The sequence below is a fragment of the Galeopterus variegatus genome, unplaced genomic scaffold (genome assembly GCF_000696425.1).
Source record: "Galeopterus variegatus unplaced genomic scaffold, G_variegatus-3.0.2 Scaffold1145, whole genome shotgun sequence".
NCBI lineage: Eukaryota > Metazoa > Chordata > Mammalia > Dermoptera > Cynocephalidae > Galeopterus > Galeopterus variegatus.
Window position 1 is genome coordinate 279,678 of NW_007727256.1, and position 14,053 is coordinate 293,730.

At 32.5% G+C, this 14,053-nt stretch overlaps 1 protein-coding gene across 2 annotated transcripts in view; it reads left to right on the forward strand.

Moving 5' to 3' along the window:
- The window catches only part of LOC103592419 (brain-specific angiogenesis inhibitor 3), a 415,718-nt gene that overhangs the window by 265,904 nt on the left and 135,761 nt on the right, over positions 1-14,053 (forward strand). For both annotated transcript variants that reach the window (XM_008575133.1, XM_008575134.1), the window contains 2 exons: positions 5,106-5,267; positions 11,931-12,095. In XM_008575133.1, the coding sequence (XP_008573355.1) occupies positions 5,106-5,267; positions 11,931-12,095 (327 nt within the window). The remainder of the gene's footprint in view (positions 1-5,105; positions 5,268-11,930; positions 12,096-14,053) is intronic.

The window sequence follows — 14,053 nt, forward strand, 5'->3', positions numbered from 1 at the left end:
ACTATTTGCTTGAACAAGTCCAAAAGTACATTACCATGTTCAGGCAAATTTCAAAATTTCTAAATTTAATCTTCTCCTTTACAGAGAGAAAAAGTCTCAACCACTGAGAAATTAGAGGAAATTTGACTCAGAACAGAGTTATAGGGCCTGAGTTGTCTACCCAGCCTCCATTAATAGATAAGTTTCAAGTACATGACCAGCTCTCTGACATGACATTCAGACTGACTTTGATGAAATTCCCTCAAAGAATAGATGTTTCCTTCAGTTCACATGTTCTTAGGATGTTTCCTTCAGTTCACATGTTCTCGCCTCCTAGGCAACATCTCATGGGGGACTTTCTGCAAGATTAAGAAGGTATCCTTCCTTTGTACAAAAGAGGTGGCAGGCATTGGTTTACTGATGTTCCTAAAAATTGGGGTCAGTAGGAAATGAAATGGAGAACCACAGTCTTAAATTTCCAATATTGCATTAATATTAGTTTATGCATAGATATTATACATTTTGGCCAGAAGATTATTTACAAATTCAGTTTTTTGATTTGCCTGTTAGATATACCAAAAATACTCACAATTTTCAGCCAAAACTCTTTCTGCAAATTAAAATCTCAAGAAACATTGTATTTTCAAAGTGAGAAATTATTAATTTTAGTTTTTGAATTTAATTCTTTTCCAGGCATTGTTTTGTGTCTAATATACAGTAACACCTGATTTGGCAAAATAAACAAAACACTTATTAAATAGATCCATGAAGAGCTTTCAAACCATTTCCCTGTACTATTAACAATAATTCAGAGAAAGCAAAGAACACTAAAGTTAAAGTTCTGAAAATATTGATTGGATGCTTGAATTGATAAATAACAAATATATATTATTTCACTTTAAACCAAAAATGGCATAAGCAAATATAAATACAAATATAATGCTTACTTTAAAATTAAATAACTATAATACTTATATAAGACTGGAAAACTGCATTATTTTAAATAATTTTAAAAATTTATTATGTGACACTAGGCAATTATAATGCTAAAAAGAGAGGTTTTTTCCTTAAATATTTTCTGGAATATACTTTTTTTACTTGTTAAGGTAATTGAATAAATACAGGTAAGTGTCACACAATAAAATTTTACAAAAATTAAGTTTTACCCATAAAGTTTCTCTTCTTATTTGTCTTTCAAACCAAGAAATGAGCTTTACATGTAAGCAATTATAGCAATTTTCTAAAAGAAATTTTAGAACAAAGGATAATGCAATAGAGGTAAAATTGAATAATAATAAAAAANAAAAAATAATATTATTTTCATATTAATTGTTGGAAAAAATAGCAAAAGTTATTACACTTCATAATTTAAGAATTACTTCCCACAATGAGTAACCTGGCCTCTTCAGTCAATATGATCAGTAAACACTGTAATTAAAACAAGCTTTATTGAGTAAAAAAGTGAGTGGACTTTTTAAAAAAGTAACAGTTGATAATGCAGCATTACTTCATCAAAACAACTTTCATTATTTTGGTCAGTCCAATAACTGGGATAAGCTAGTTTAAACATAAATGTCAATGCTCTAATAGTCTAAGACACATCTGTATTTATGGTTAAGGGAAATTAAATTAAATGATAAGCTACAGATATAGATATTTAATATAGACATCTAAATGGAATGCCAACAAGATGGCTTAAGACATATTAATTACACTTACTGATGCTTTTTAAAGTCATAGTCATCAAATAAATTTATAAACATGTTTAGAATAGTAGTCCTTTATTACAGTGGAGAAAAGAGCCTACATTAGGAATATGCAGCATGTTATCTAAAACAGAAAAATAAAAGTAAAGGTGCATTTCTAATTTCATGATTTTAACATACAAGCAAAATTTTATGTTAATACATTGTTCATAATTTAAAATGCAGTCTCAAACATTATCTCACTCAATCCTCAGAATAGATTTTGAGGTAGATATATTACTTATCTTATTGACGAGATTCCAAGAAATAAAGTGAATTTCTCAAGATCACAGAGCTAATGTTCAACAGCTTTACATCAAACACAGGTCTTTTGACTTTAATTGCGATGCTTTTCTAGTTTTCTTTCATGATTTGTGCCAGGATAAAGAGAATTACTAGTGCCTTACTTTTAAGGTACCAAATTAATTTGTATTATCTTCAAATACACATATAATAAAATTAGCATACTTGGTATTATAGTTTACTACTTTTAATGTCATTGAGTATTTTTTAATATCTTTTGTATAGGCATATTAAATTTTTCTCACAATAACCCAATGTGCTTGACTAAAGTAGCTTTCACACCTTTATGAATAAGGTAGTGACAGCATAGAAATAAGAAGTATCTAGTGGAAATGTCACTTGAAACTATAGCATTTGAGCTATAACAGGATCATTTTGGTAAGTCGGCTACTATTATAGTGGCAAGATTTGATTCAAAATTTGAAAGCCAATATATGTTTTATTTATTTATGCATGTGTTTTTGATCGATTAAAAGAACCACGCATTTGAGGGAGAGTGAAGGAGAGCGATTGTGAGCCCCCATCACCAGCCTCTCAGGATCCAGGCACTGCTGCTCAGCCCGCTCAGCATCACGCACTATCGTCCACTCAGAAGAAACCCCAATTTTTAAATATTTGTACAAAAATACATGATTCACTGCTCAGTTCAGTTCAAATGTGTTTTTCTTTCATGATAATAATTCAAGAACAGGGAAAGAATTGCTTTTCTAGACAAAATAGAGTAAATATTTGTACAAAAATACATGATTCACTGCTCAGTTCAGTTCAAATGTGTTTTTCTTTCGTGATAATAATTCAAGAACAGGGAAAGAATTGCTTTTCTAGACAAAATAGAGCTAATTTTATTCACCTTTATTATTTCACTTGTAGAATTCACATTATTCATAATTTTCTGGCTTTTAATTAATAAAATATAATCATAATATTTATACTTCACTTCGCCTCATCACAAACAGGTTGGAATGTCATTTTAAATTTTGCGTTATATTTCCCCTAATCTTAAGTTTTCCCTGCTAAGTATACATGTGCATATATCCATGTATGGATGGACATTTTTTAACCATTGTCACATTATTGGGTGTACAGAATAATAATTTCCAATCTTGACAGAGCATTCTTTAATGAAAAAGAACAAAGTATGAGGCATAGCTTTAAATGTTATTCAAATAGTCATCCAAGGACATTTTTATGAAATTAGTTTTAAATAAATTTGTAAAGGCAAAAAATCCTGAAATAATTAAGGGTGATCAGTACTTCCAAAACAAACACTGCTTACGAAACTGAAAAGCAATCCCATTTAATGTAATATGTCATCCCACTTACCACTGTCTGTGCCTTTTTGATGCACATTCAATTATTAAATGCATTATACTCTATACAGAATGCTTCATAATGGTGCTGCTCAAAGTGTGGTCAATGGACCAGTGCTTGTCTGCTAACTGATTGTTATGGGCCCTCAAGGAGGTTAGCTGCTTACTCCAGAATGTAAAATCAAACACTTAATCAAGCAGAGGTTTTATTTGAGCTTACACCAGAATGTAAAATCAACTACTTCATCAAGCACATATTTTTATTTTCACTAACTTTTTTTTTTTTGAGAATGAATTTACCACTGAAGAAATCAGGGAATTGAGTTACATACTCGTCCAAATTCCTTCTGTCCTTGAGCATCGGTTTGTAGACCAGCTGCCTTGAGTAGTTCTGCAAATAGTTTCTAAGTAACTTACTAACTCTCCAAAAACTGATGGACAAAGGAATTATCATATTCTATCCTTCAAATTCTTTTCCAAAAGCAATTCTCAATAAAATCTGCAAAATATAGTTAAATTGCTCCTTGATCTATGTAATCAGTGATACTAAGTTTTCAGAAACACCTCACCTGTAAACTTCAACAACTGAATGGTAAATTCAAATAGTTATTGCTAGCAGGTAAATAATCCAATTTGAATTTGGAGAAAAGCAACCACAAAATTTCAAATCGGTTTAAAAAATTTATTTAAGCATGAGGCCGGGGCAGAATTAGAAGCTCACTGCAGAGGTCTTAAAAATTCTTGACTTTATGTCTCCTTGGGATATGAGTTTAGAAAGTAATACAAATTAAATATAGTTTTAGTGTGATGCTAACTCCAAGAAAATTAATGAATTTAGACATTTATTGGCTTTTTAGGGCCCTAGTTTTGAGTAAATTCTAGTTCCATATTAAATTACTAGAAATTATAGATGATTTTTTTTCTTCATTTCAGTTAAAAATCACTTTTCTACCCTAGATCACAGGTGTAATTGTGACCAGAAAGGTGTCAATAAATTACCACAAAATAAATAGATATCCTAGGATAAACAAGTAGGAATTGTACTAGGAATATGTTATAAATAAGTGTCATAGTTCAACACAGTAAAAATTAGATGTGCACAAACTCCCAGGACTCCACTTCATTTAGCATTAGGAAGGGTGTTAAGCAATAAAAGACTAGGAAAAAACACATCAATATATTGCTGCTCACCAAAGCCATACAGTAAGCTTACAAATACATTTTGCTATTAAAGTACAAAGCCATAGATTGATTTGAAGAAAATCGCTTCAACAATTATTCCTATGGAAAAATGCTGACTAGTTTCTTTGTAGTGTCCATAGAACAGTGGACTTTGTGAAGAGGAGTTTTGTTAACAAGGTTAGCTAACTGAAATATAGTACAGATTGTTGAACTGAGATCATGAAAAGAGTTTTGTTGATTTCTGTTTAATTTTCCAAACATGAAGAATAATTTAACAAGTTTATTAATTTTCAAAAGTAGAAAAAGTATTCCACTATAGGAAATTGGGGTTTCTTTCATATGGTTATTGTATTTGTTATGAAATATAAGCAAACATACCAATATAGCAACCGGGGCTTTTACATCAGCATCTACACATTCCTCTTTAAATTTATTTTTCTCTGAAATGTTTTCTTGTTCCTTTTGATATACTGTCATATTTTCACATTTAAATTATTCTTGCATGTCATAATGTCAGTTTGATATAATACTTACTATATGAATATTCAAGACAGTATTTCATGTTTATTTGTTGTCTTTCATGCAGGTGAATCTGGTGTGGAAGAGTGGTCCCAGTGGAGCACATGCTCAGTTACTTGTGGTCAAGGGTCGCAGGTGCGAACCAGAACTTGTGTATCACCTTACGGGACACACTGCAGCGGCCCATTAAGAGAATCAAGGGTTTGCAATAACACTGCTCTCTGTCCAGGTAGTGTTAGCAGCAACTACAACTGTGGATGTTATTGAATTGTGTCATGTTACGCATTTGGAACGATGTTATTTTTGTATGAGCTGGGTATAGGCACTTTAATTCGAGTGGATAAGTGTAATTCTTATTCAACTGTGGTACTTTATTATGTATGTGACTATTTCTGCTTTCACAGCAGTCAAGAAATTCCATGTGACTCCTCCTCAGTGCAAATATCAGCTTCAAATTTTGGCATCTGCGTTGTACTTTATTATGTATGTGACTATTTCTGCTTTCACAGCAGTCAAGAAATTCCATGTGACTCTCCTCCTCAGTGCAAATATCAGCTTCAAATTTTGGCATCTGCGTCTAACACTATTTAAGGTTCAAATGTCTTTCCTGTATTTTAGATGATGAAAACATCCAATTGAATGTTTGAGGAAAAATGTAATTTGCCAGCATACTAGAAATATGATGTGTATACATTGTTTAAGGCAGTTGACATAGTCTTTCAAGCAGTCAACAATTTTCCTACCATTTATCTGATCCTATCAAGAAAAATAGTGTCTCTGACCAAAGAACTTACTGTCAATTTATTTCATACAAGTAACTGCCCTCATCAAAGCCATCCACTGCTTTGTAAATTTAAAGTCATTAATGAAAAAGGACAGAGAGAGAGAGAGAGAGAGACCTAATATTAAATAGAGCACAGCATAATAGCACACCCACTTACAGTCAGAATTTTCCATGTTACATCAAAATTTTGTTGTTCAATTGATGCACATTTGCATATTATAAGCATTTCTCCCTATCAGACCACTTTTTTTTTCCTTTTTGTCTTTTTTTCGTGTCTGGCAATGGATCGCAACCCTCAGTGTCGCGCCCGTACCGGACCGGGACCGGCCACGGGATCGCAACCTTTGGCGTCGTGCCCGCACCTCGCTCAGCCAGTGAGCGGGACCCGGTCTGTATGTGGGATCTGAACCCTCGGTGCGCCACCGGGCCGGCCCCTATCAGACCACTTTTATATGAAAATAACTACTAATAGAAATCTGGGCTTTCTTTCAAGAAATCCAAAGCACATGATGGTATGAATCTCCAGGTTTATAATTTTGTCTAATCATTTGGTGGATGGGTGATTGCAAACTTGGTGACTACTACAGTTAACACTAGACTTGCATTCACAGCCTCCAAAAGGGTTTAGGTATAAAGAAAACGGCTGGCATTGCAGCAGCCTTCATTTGCTAAACCGTGCTTGAAATTTTCCCAGTGAGTTCCATTCCCAGAGATAGCTTACTCTGCAGTTGCTAAAAGCAAGAGTAGAGAGTGGGATCATAATCCCATTAAAAGACAGTCTGGAGGAATTGTTTAATGGATATAGAGTTTCAGATTTGCAAGATGAAGCTCTGAAGATCTGTTTCACAACAATCTGCATATACTTAATGCTACTGAATTTGTACACTAAAAATGTTTTAGATGGCAAATTTTACATTGCAGCTTTTATCACAATTAAAAGAAAAAAAAACAGTCTGGAGGAAATAAAAGATGAAGGAAGTGGTGGGCCAAAGGTGGAAGAGGAATGATGCCATGAAGTGGGAGATCTCTATATAACAGAAATGTGAAGAAACAAAGCAGTAGATAAGTAGAATTAAAAGCTCAACAAGGCAGAAAGCTGAAGGCTATGAGGAAGGGAAGTCAGACCTATCAGGAAAAGAGCAATAATTGCCACTGAAAACAAGAACAATCAACAAGGGTCAGTGGAAATTAGACTAGGTGAGAAAGAACATGAACTGAAAAATAAAAAGATTCAGAGGGAAAAAAAATGATTAAAGGAGGTCATGGAAAGGTGAAGACAATGAAAAAAAGACCATAAAACAGGGGTCAGAGAGCAAAAAGATTCTAGGTACATAATGTACAAAGAAAGAAAAGTAAGTAGCTGAGGATTTTAGAAATGAAATCTTCAGTCCAGGAGGAAAAATAGTTGTGGGTTTTCATTTGGGGGTGTGCATAGAATGTGCTGTCTGGGAGAATACTTAAAGCTGGCCCCTACCTACAGTATTTATATTAGGGGTTCCAAGATCAAATTTCCTGTCCTTGACAATGAGAAAAGTGTAAATAGAGAATTAAGCTGCACTTGATATATAAATTTATCTCATCAGCATCTGTTTCAATAGTCAAGATCCTTTCAACATACAAGGATAGAGTCTAATGGCAAATAGATCTCTAAATAGGAGTCTCAGTGGATTTTAAGGTGTTGTCCACAATTCTTTGCTCAGAACCTACTTTCTAGTCACTAGTTGTGAACATTCGTAAGGTTGACATACGGATGTCTCCATCCTTCTGCCAGAGACCCCTGATTAAACACTTCACTGGGCACGAAGAGCATCTGTACAAGGACCAGAGCGCTTCTCCCATGCAGAACAGCTAAACTCTCTCTTTTACTGTCTGACGTCCAGAAAACTAAATAATATTCTATAATTATAATGTGTTTCTCAATTTCTTAAACCTTTTATACTTACACCTAGAGAAGAGGTACTCATACCAGTTACTAGTTCCTCTTCACCTTCATATACACAAAGCTTTTGTCTTTCTAAATTTGGTTAAATAGCACTGATGATGATAAATATGTATCTTTTTTTTTTTCCTTTTTGTCTTTTTTACTGACCGGTACGGGATCGCAACCCTCAGTGTCACGCCCGCGCCGCGCTCAGCCAGTGAGCGGGAACTGGTCACCACAAGGGATCCAAACCCTCGGCAGGAGCGCTGCCCCACTCCCAAGCAGCGCACTCTCCAGTGCGCCACCGGGCCGGCCCATAAATATGTATCTTAATCATCCTTTTTGTCTTTTTTACTGACCGGTACGGGATCGCAACCCTCAGTGTCACGCCCGCACCGCGCTCAGCCAGTGAGCGGGAACTGGTCACCACAAGGGATCCAAACCCTCGGCAGGAGCGCTGCCCCGCTCCCAAGCAGCGCACTCTCCAGTGCGCCACCGGGCCGGCCCATAAATATGTATCTTAATCATTGCTATAGTACAGACTATTAAATTAAGATCATGAAAGAGTTTTGTTGATTTCTTTTTAACATTCCAAACATAAAGAATAATTTAACAATGATATTATTTTTTTTAATGTAGAGTAAGTATTCCACTATAGGAAATTGGGATTTCTTTCATACGATTATTATATCTGTTATGAAATATTTTGGTTTAGCCATGCTGGTAAATATGCACTTTATCTTCAATCTGATATATCCTTAAAAATGACAGAAAGTGAATTTTAAAAATCTGAATAGTATTTTACATAAGTGTAAACATCTTTCTAAAATAACAAATTCCCAAAGAAAAAATTAGCTCATTTACTCATTGTGACTGTGTTGTCACAATGTGGATACTCAAATGTACTTAGTATTTAATTCATGACAATTACACAAGAAAAGGACAAAATGAATATTAAAGTCACTTTCCACAAAAGATGTGGAATGGTAGAACTAGAGCTTATATTTATTTTCACCACAGAAGGCTAATCAAATTTTTATAAATTTGTTACTTCAATTTAACTTAAATTTCCAAAGAAGGGTTTTCTTAATTAAATTTCATAATAATGTGTTACTTCTAATATGAATCTTAAGATACCTATCCTTTTGCAAAATTTTTGCTCTGACCTTGTTGTACTCTCTTTAAAAGCTCTTGTTATTCAGAGTAGAAAACTATGGAGATAAACAGAAAGTAAACTGAGAAAAGTAGAAAGCTACATTCAATTGTATGTTTACTGTCCTGGTTGAATTACTGTTTTATGGTCTACTCCAGGGTTTCTCAACTGCTGTACTATTGACATTTTTGACCCTGATAAATCTTTGTTGTGGGGGGCTGGCCAATGTATATTTGAGTGTTTAGCAATGTCCCTGGACTTGACCCAGTAGATGCCAGTAACATTCCTCCTTCCCCTGAGTTGTGACAACCAAAAATGTGTCCAGATATTGACAAATGGGCCCTAAGAGGGTAAAATTGCCCACGGTTGAGAGCCACTGGTTTACTTTATATGTATTCTAATCCTGTAGAAGTTTATGTAGGCTAAGAAAAGGTTTTGATTTTTTTTTTTTTCAGTAAATGTCACAGTTTCCATTTATTTCTTAAGGAAAAAAAACCTTTTCACTAAAAGGAGTTATTTTATGCATAGCCCAATTTCAATCATAAGAGAATTTGCATGTTTATTTCAAAATCTGGTGGTAATATATTTCATGTATTGTCTATTTTTCATTTCATCTCTAGTCAGCGCAAAGAAGACGTGATAATATGGCTAGTGCCTAAGCTAAGGAACTTAGAGAACTATAAAATGAATAAATTTAATTTAAATTCATTGGTTTTATTAGGATCATTTTTAAATGGACTAGATAATCTACATATTTTTATATTTTTCTGCAAAATAAAAGAACTTATATAATAATTTGCCATTAAAATTAAAATGTCTAATCTTTAACATAAATCTTACGAATAACATCTCTAAATGTTATAAAGTGTGTGATATAATTTCCTAGTAATGCAGTAGTATCTAAAATAACAAATTTTTAATAATATTGTGTCCTTTTCAAACGAAAAAAATTATTTTAGCTTTTTATTAAGTGAGGTAAAGTATTCACGAAATTTAACTATGTAACAATAAAGACTGTAACATTAATTTTCAGAGGATTTCAATTTCATAATTTAATTAAGCCATCAAGGTTAATCAACTTTTCATAGACTTATGGAGAAAAATCTGCCAACTTAAACAGCTTTTTTTTTTTCTGGGATTTTGCAGTTCATATAGAACAGTATAATTTGATAGAAGAGAAAAAAAACAAAACCAACAATATAAATATCATATAGTATCATTAACACTTTATATAGAAGATAGTGGGAGAAAAAGTTGTTTTTGAATGGAGGAATTTTGACAATTGGAAATGAATGCAAAAATTGTTAAAAATATACATTTTATATAATAAAATATATTTCTGTAAATTACTTTCTAAATTTCCTGGTATAATTGATTATATATACATATATGCATATTTATACATGTGTGTATATATATATATTTTATATATGTATAGCATTCATAAAGCTAAATACAGACATCATTTATTCTTATGCAATAGATACAAATTGGCTTTGGTTTTCCAAAATTTTAATGGGAAAAATGAAAACATCTAAATTTCTCTCACTCTCTTGTTCTTTTTCTATATATTCCTTTAAAAATATATTTCCAGAAAGTTTTACAGAATCTTAAAGAGGTTTTAATTGAATATAACTCAAATTTGGCTAATTTTTCCAACATTTGAACATGTTTTCACAAACAGTTGCAGTAACTCAATAACATAAATAGAAGAGAATGTGGTGCCTCACAATTAAGGTAGCATCTATGTGTTTTTAAAGAAACAACTCGGTCAGCATATACATGAAGAAAATTCTAGATATATTGTGTAAACTCACATAATTCCTCTGCCACTTTAGTGGGTTTGTGCTTACCCTTACCAATGCTGAGAAAATGAACATCTTTTTGTTTTTTTAATCATTTCCTACTGTAAATTTCTGTTAACCCCTATTTATCCCAGGGGGTGTCTAATCAAACATCTGAACTCTTGAACTTCTAAGAGCATAGTAAGACCAGAGGTTCAGCATCCAGACAGGAGATTTTGAACAAAATAGCATGATTTTCCTGACTTCTTTTTACTTGTATTATCCATGGAGTGGTATTACTAACTGTCTCAAGCATTAAGAATCAGAATGAGAGAACTGATTGTTTGAAAATGCTTTAAGGGATCTAAACTTTGAAGTCTGATGGTCTTTGTAAAATATATCAATATTTATTCACAGTGGAATTTATGAAGGAACACAAATTGTGTTATTATTTCTGATCAAATTTGACTTAATTGTAGTGGCAATACTTGAAGTATTGATATATCTATAATTATGTCAAATATAATCTTAATTAAATCACTTGTTTCTTTAAAAATTTATATTCATTAGGAGGATTTCCAGTTCTATCAAGTTATTAGAGGAGGAAAAGCATCCTCTGGTTTCATAGCCATTAGAAAGAGATTTTTATATTTGCCACTAATTTTGAAAAAGGTAAAAGAGGAGGATTTTATGCAGGTAGTTACAGTGTTTGAAATTGCTCTCTTATTCAAAAGATGGTGAATTTTAATCTAAGTTTTTAAATCGCAAAATTATATTTATTTTCTAAACATTGTTTCAAATATGTACCATCAATTTTTGATTTTTTTTATTTTCTTACACCATAAAAGTCATTACTTCTGAAACTTTACAAATATTAGAATTAATTTGATCCTTAGCTATTTAACTGCAAATTTAACTTCAGAAGATCACCTCTGTTATGAGATATTTAGTATTCTGTACTACTAGTTGATGTTACTTTGACTAAAGAGTAACCATGAGCAAGAGTAACCATTTGCAGTAAACAAAAGGAAAAGTTTAAACTTTATAACATGAATTAATTGTTCATATACAGAAAAAAGCTTATACAGTTTTCCATTATTGTAACAAATTTTTGAATTAACTTTTGCATTTTATAGCAAATAAGAATGTTATCTCGAGTTTTTAAAATATCTTCATACTTATATGTTTGATAGAAATATTTGCCATTAACCTTCTGCTTTTGTTGTTGAAGCTTCTTTGCTTTATTACAGTACATGGAGTTTGGGAGGAATGGTCACCATGGAGTTTGTGTTCATTTACATGTGGTCGAGGCCAAAGAACCAGAACAAGGTCGTGCACACCTCCTCAGTATGGAGGAAGGCCATGCGAAGGACCTGAAACACATCATAAGCCTTGTAATATTGCTCTCTGTCCAGGTGAGCATATTCTGCATTTGATGAACTTTGCATTTACGTACTTTATATATGGTCCCTAGGGTACACTACATAGGAGATATTAAGAGTACAATTTTCATTTTGTCACAATGGAGAGTGTGTTCTTTGGCTATTGTTTCTTGCCTAAAATTGAGTAATTTTCCTGATTCTGCTATATGTAGTGGTGTTTAATATTTCCTTGAGTGAGTACCAATGAATGCTCAAATGTATTTTACTTCTATATTAATGTTTTCCACTCAGATTTTATCTACACTTGGTTTTCCAACCTAGGAAAGTTATAAGGATCCCTAAAGACTTGGAAGTCTTTATACTGTAACTAGAGAGATGATTTAGAGGTATTCCTTCCAATGTTATCCTCTCACACTCATTCAATTAAGGAGTGGGAATGTACCACTGACCATGTATGAAAATGACAGATATTTGCTAGGAAATCAAACTTTATAGATATACTGCTAGGTGCATAAAGGGATTAGATCATAAATGGCACATAATCTTTATGTGATTATGAGGAATATATGGTCTGTTCTTAGAGTGTGTTTATGTTATCTTAAATTTTTCTTTCCTTTAAAATGTTGCAATTTTATTTTTTCTATTCTTAATAATTAATTTCAACCATTATGAGAGACAGAAGCCTTCATGTCCAGAAAGTTTTACAGAATCTTAAAGAGGTTTTAATTGAATTATTAGGTTATTTAGGTTATTCAAACATTCAAACATAATACAAGTACCTTCAAAACGTATAAGACTGATCTCTAGCCTCAAGAGGTTCTCAAAAAGGGAGAAAATACACACACATAAATGATAGACCCTCCCAGAATTAGCAAAGGCACATTTTAAGGGAAAAGATAGACATGGACGGTGAATGGTAAAAGCCTACAAGATGCGAAAAAAAACAATATAAATAATCACTCATCTATTCCTCAGGAGATTTTCTCACTAGCCTATTTAATCATACATCTGCATGCCAAGCTGGGACCACATTAATGTCCTCCAAACACATTATCCAACTCACATTTAGTCCCATTTGTACTCTATATTCCCAAGTTAATATCTTACATTATAAGCCAATGATTCAAAGTTCTTCTGGAAATTTTAAGTATTCAAAACATCTGAAGAATGTGAAAAATTATCCAATATGTAGATGTGCAACAGTCATCTGACAAGTTTGACTGTTCCCTTTACTTCAGAGAAGGACTACTAGGTTCCTATACTTAGTGACATACAAGATGAAGGAGTTTTATTAAATAATATCATTACTTACTTCCTAGACTTTCATGAATTCTGTGAGTTATAAGTATGTCATACATGTCAATATTCATGTAATTATGAAAGTTGGGAGTCAAAATCGTGATTACTTATTTGTATATTACCTCCAGAAAGTCTATATGTGAGATCAGTTATAGTCTGTCTTATTTCTCTCTATACATAAACACACTAGTAGGCACAGACACACACATATATATATTTAGGCACCCCCTTTTTTCCTGGTATTTGGGAAAGCTTATACAAATTTTCAATATTTATTTTTTTTAGAGCTGAGCCGTCACATTTACAGAAAACTCAATATAGTTTACTCGTATTTGTCCATTGAGTGTGAAAAATAGATAATATGAAATAAGAAATAATAGCTAACTACAGAATCTCTTTTAATATATTAGTTTTTATTTCTTCTTTTACCTCACTTGATCTCCATGAGTACAAAGATATAATGGCATTGATCATTTGAAATGTTGTGAATCAGGTTTCTCATAGCCTATTTTCCATGAGATTTTCTAGGAGTGGAATACTTGAATATCAGTAGATAAGAAGGCTATATTGTCAGAATTCAGATATGAAAACTTATTTTCCTCAGTTGATATAGTTGTGGGTTTATCACTCAAGTAGTAACTGTATGTGTTTTCAAGCTAGTTGGTTTTGAATGGTATTACTCTATCATTGGA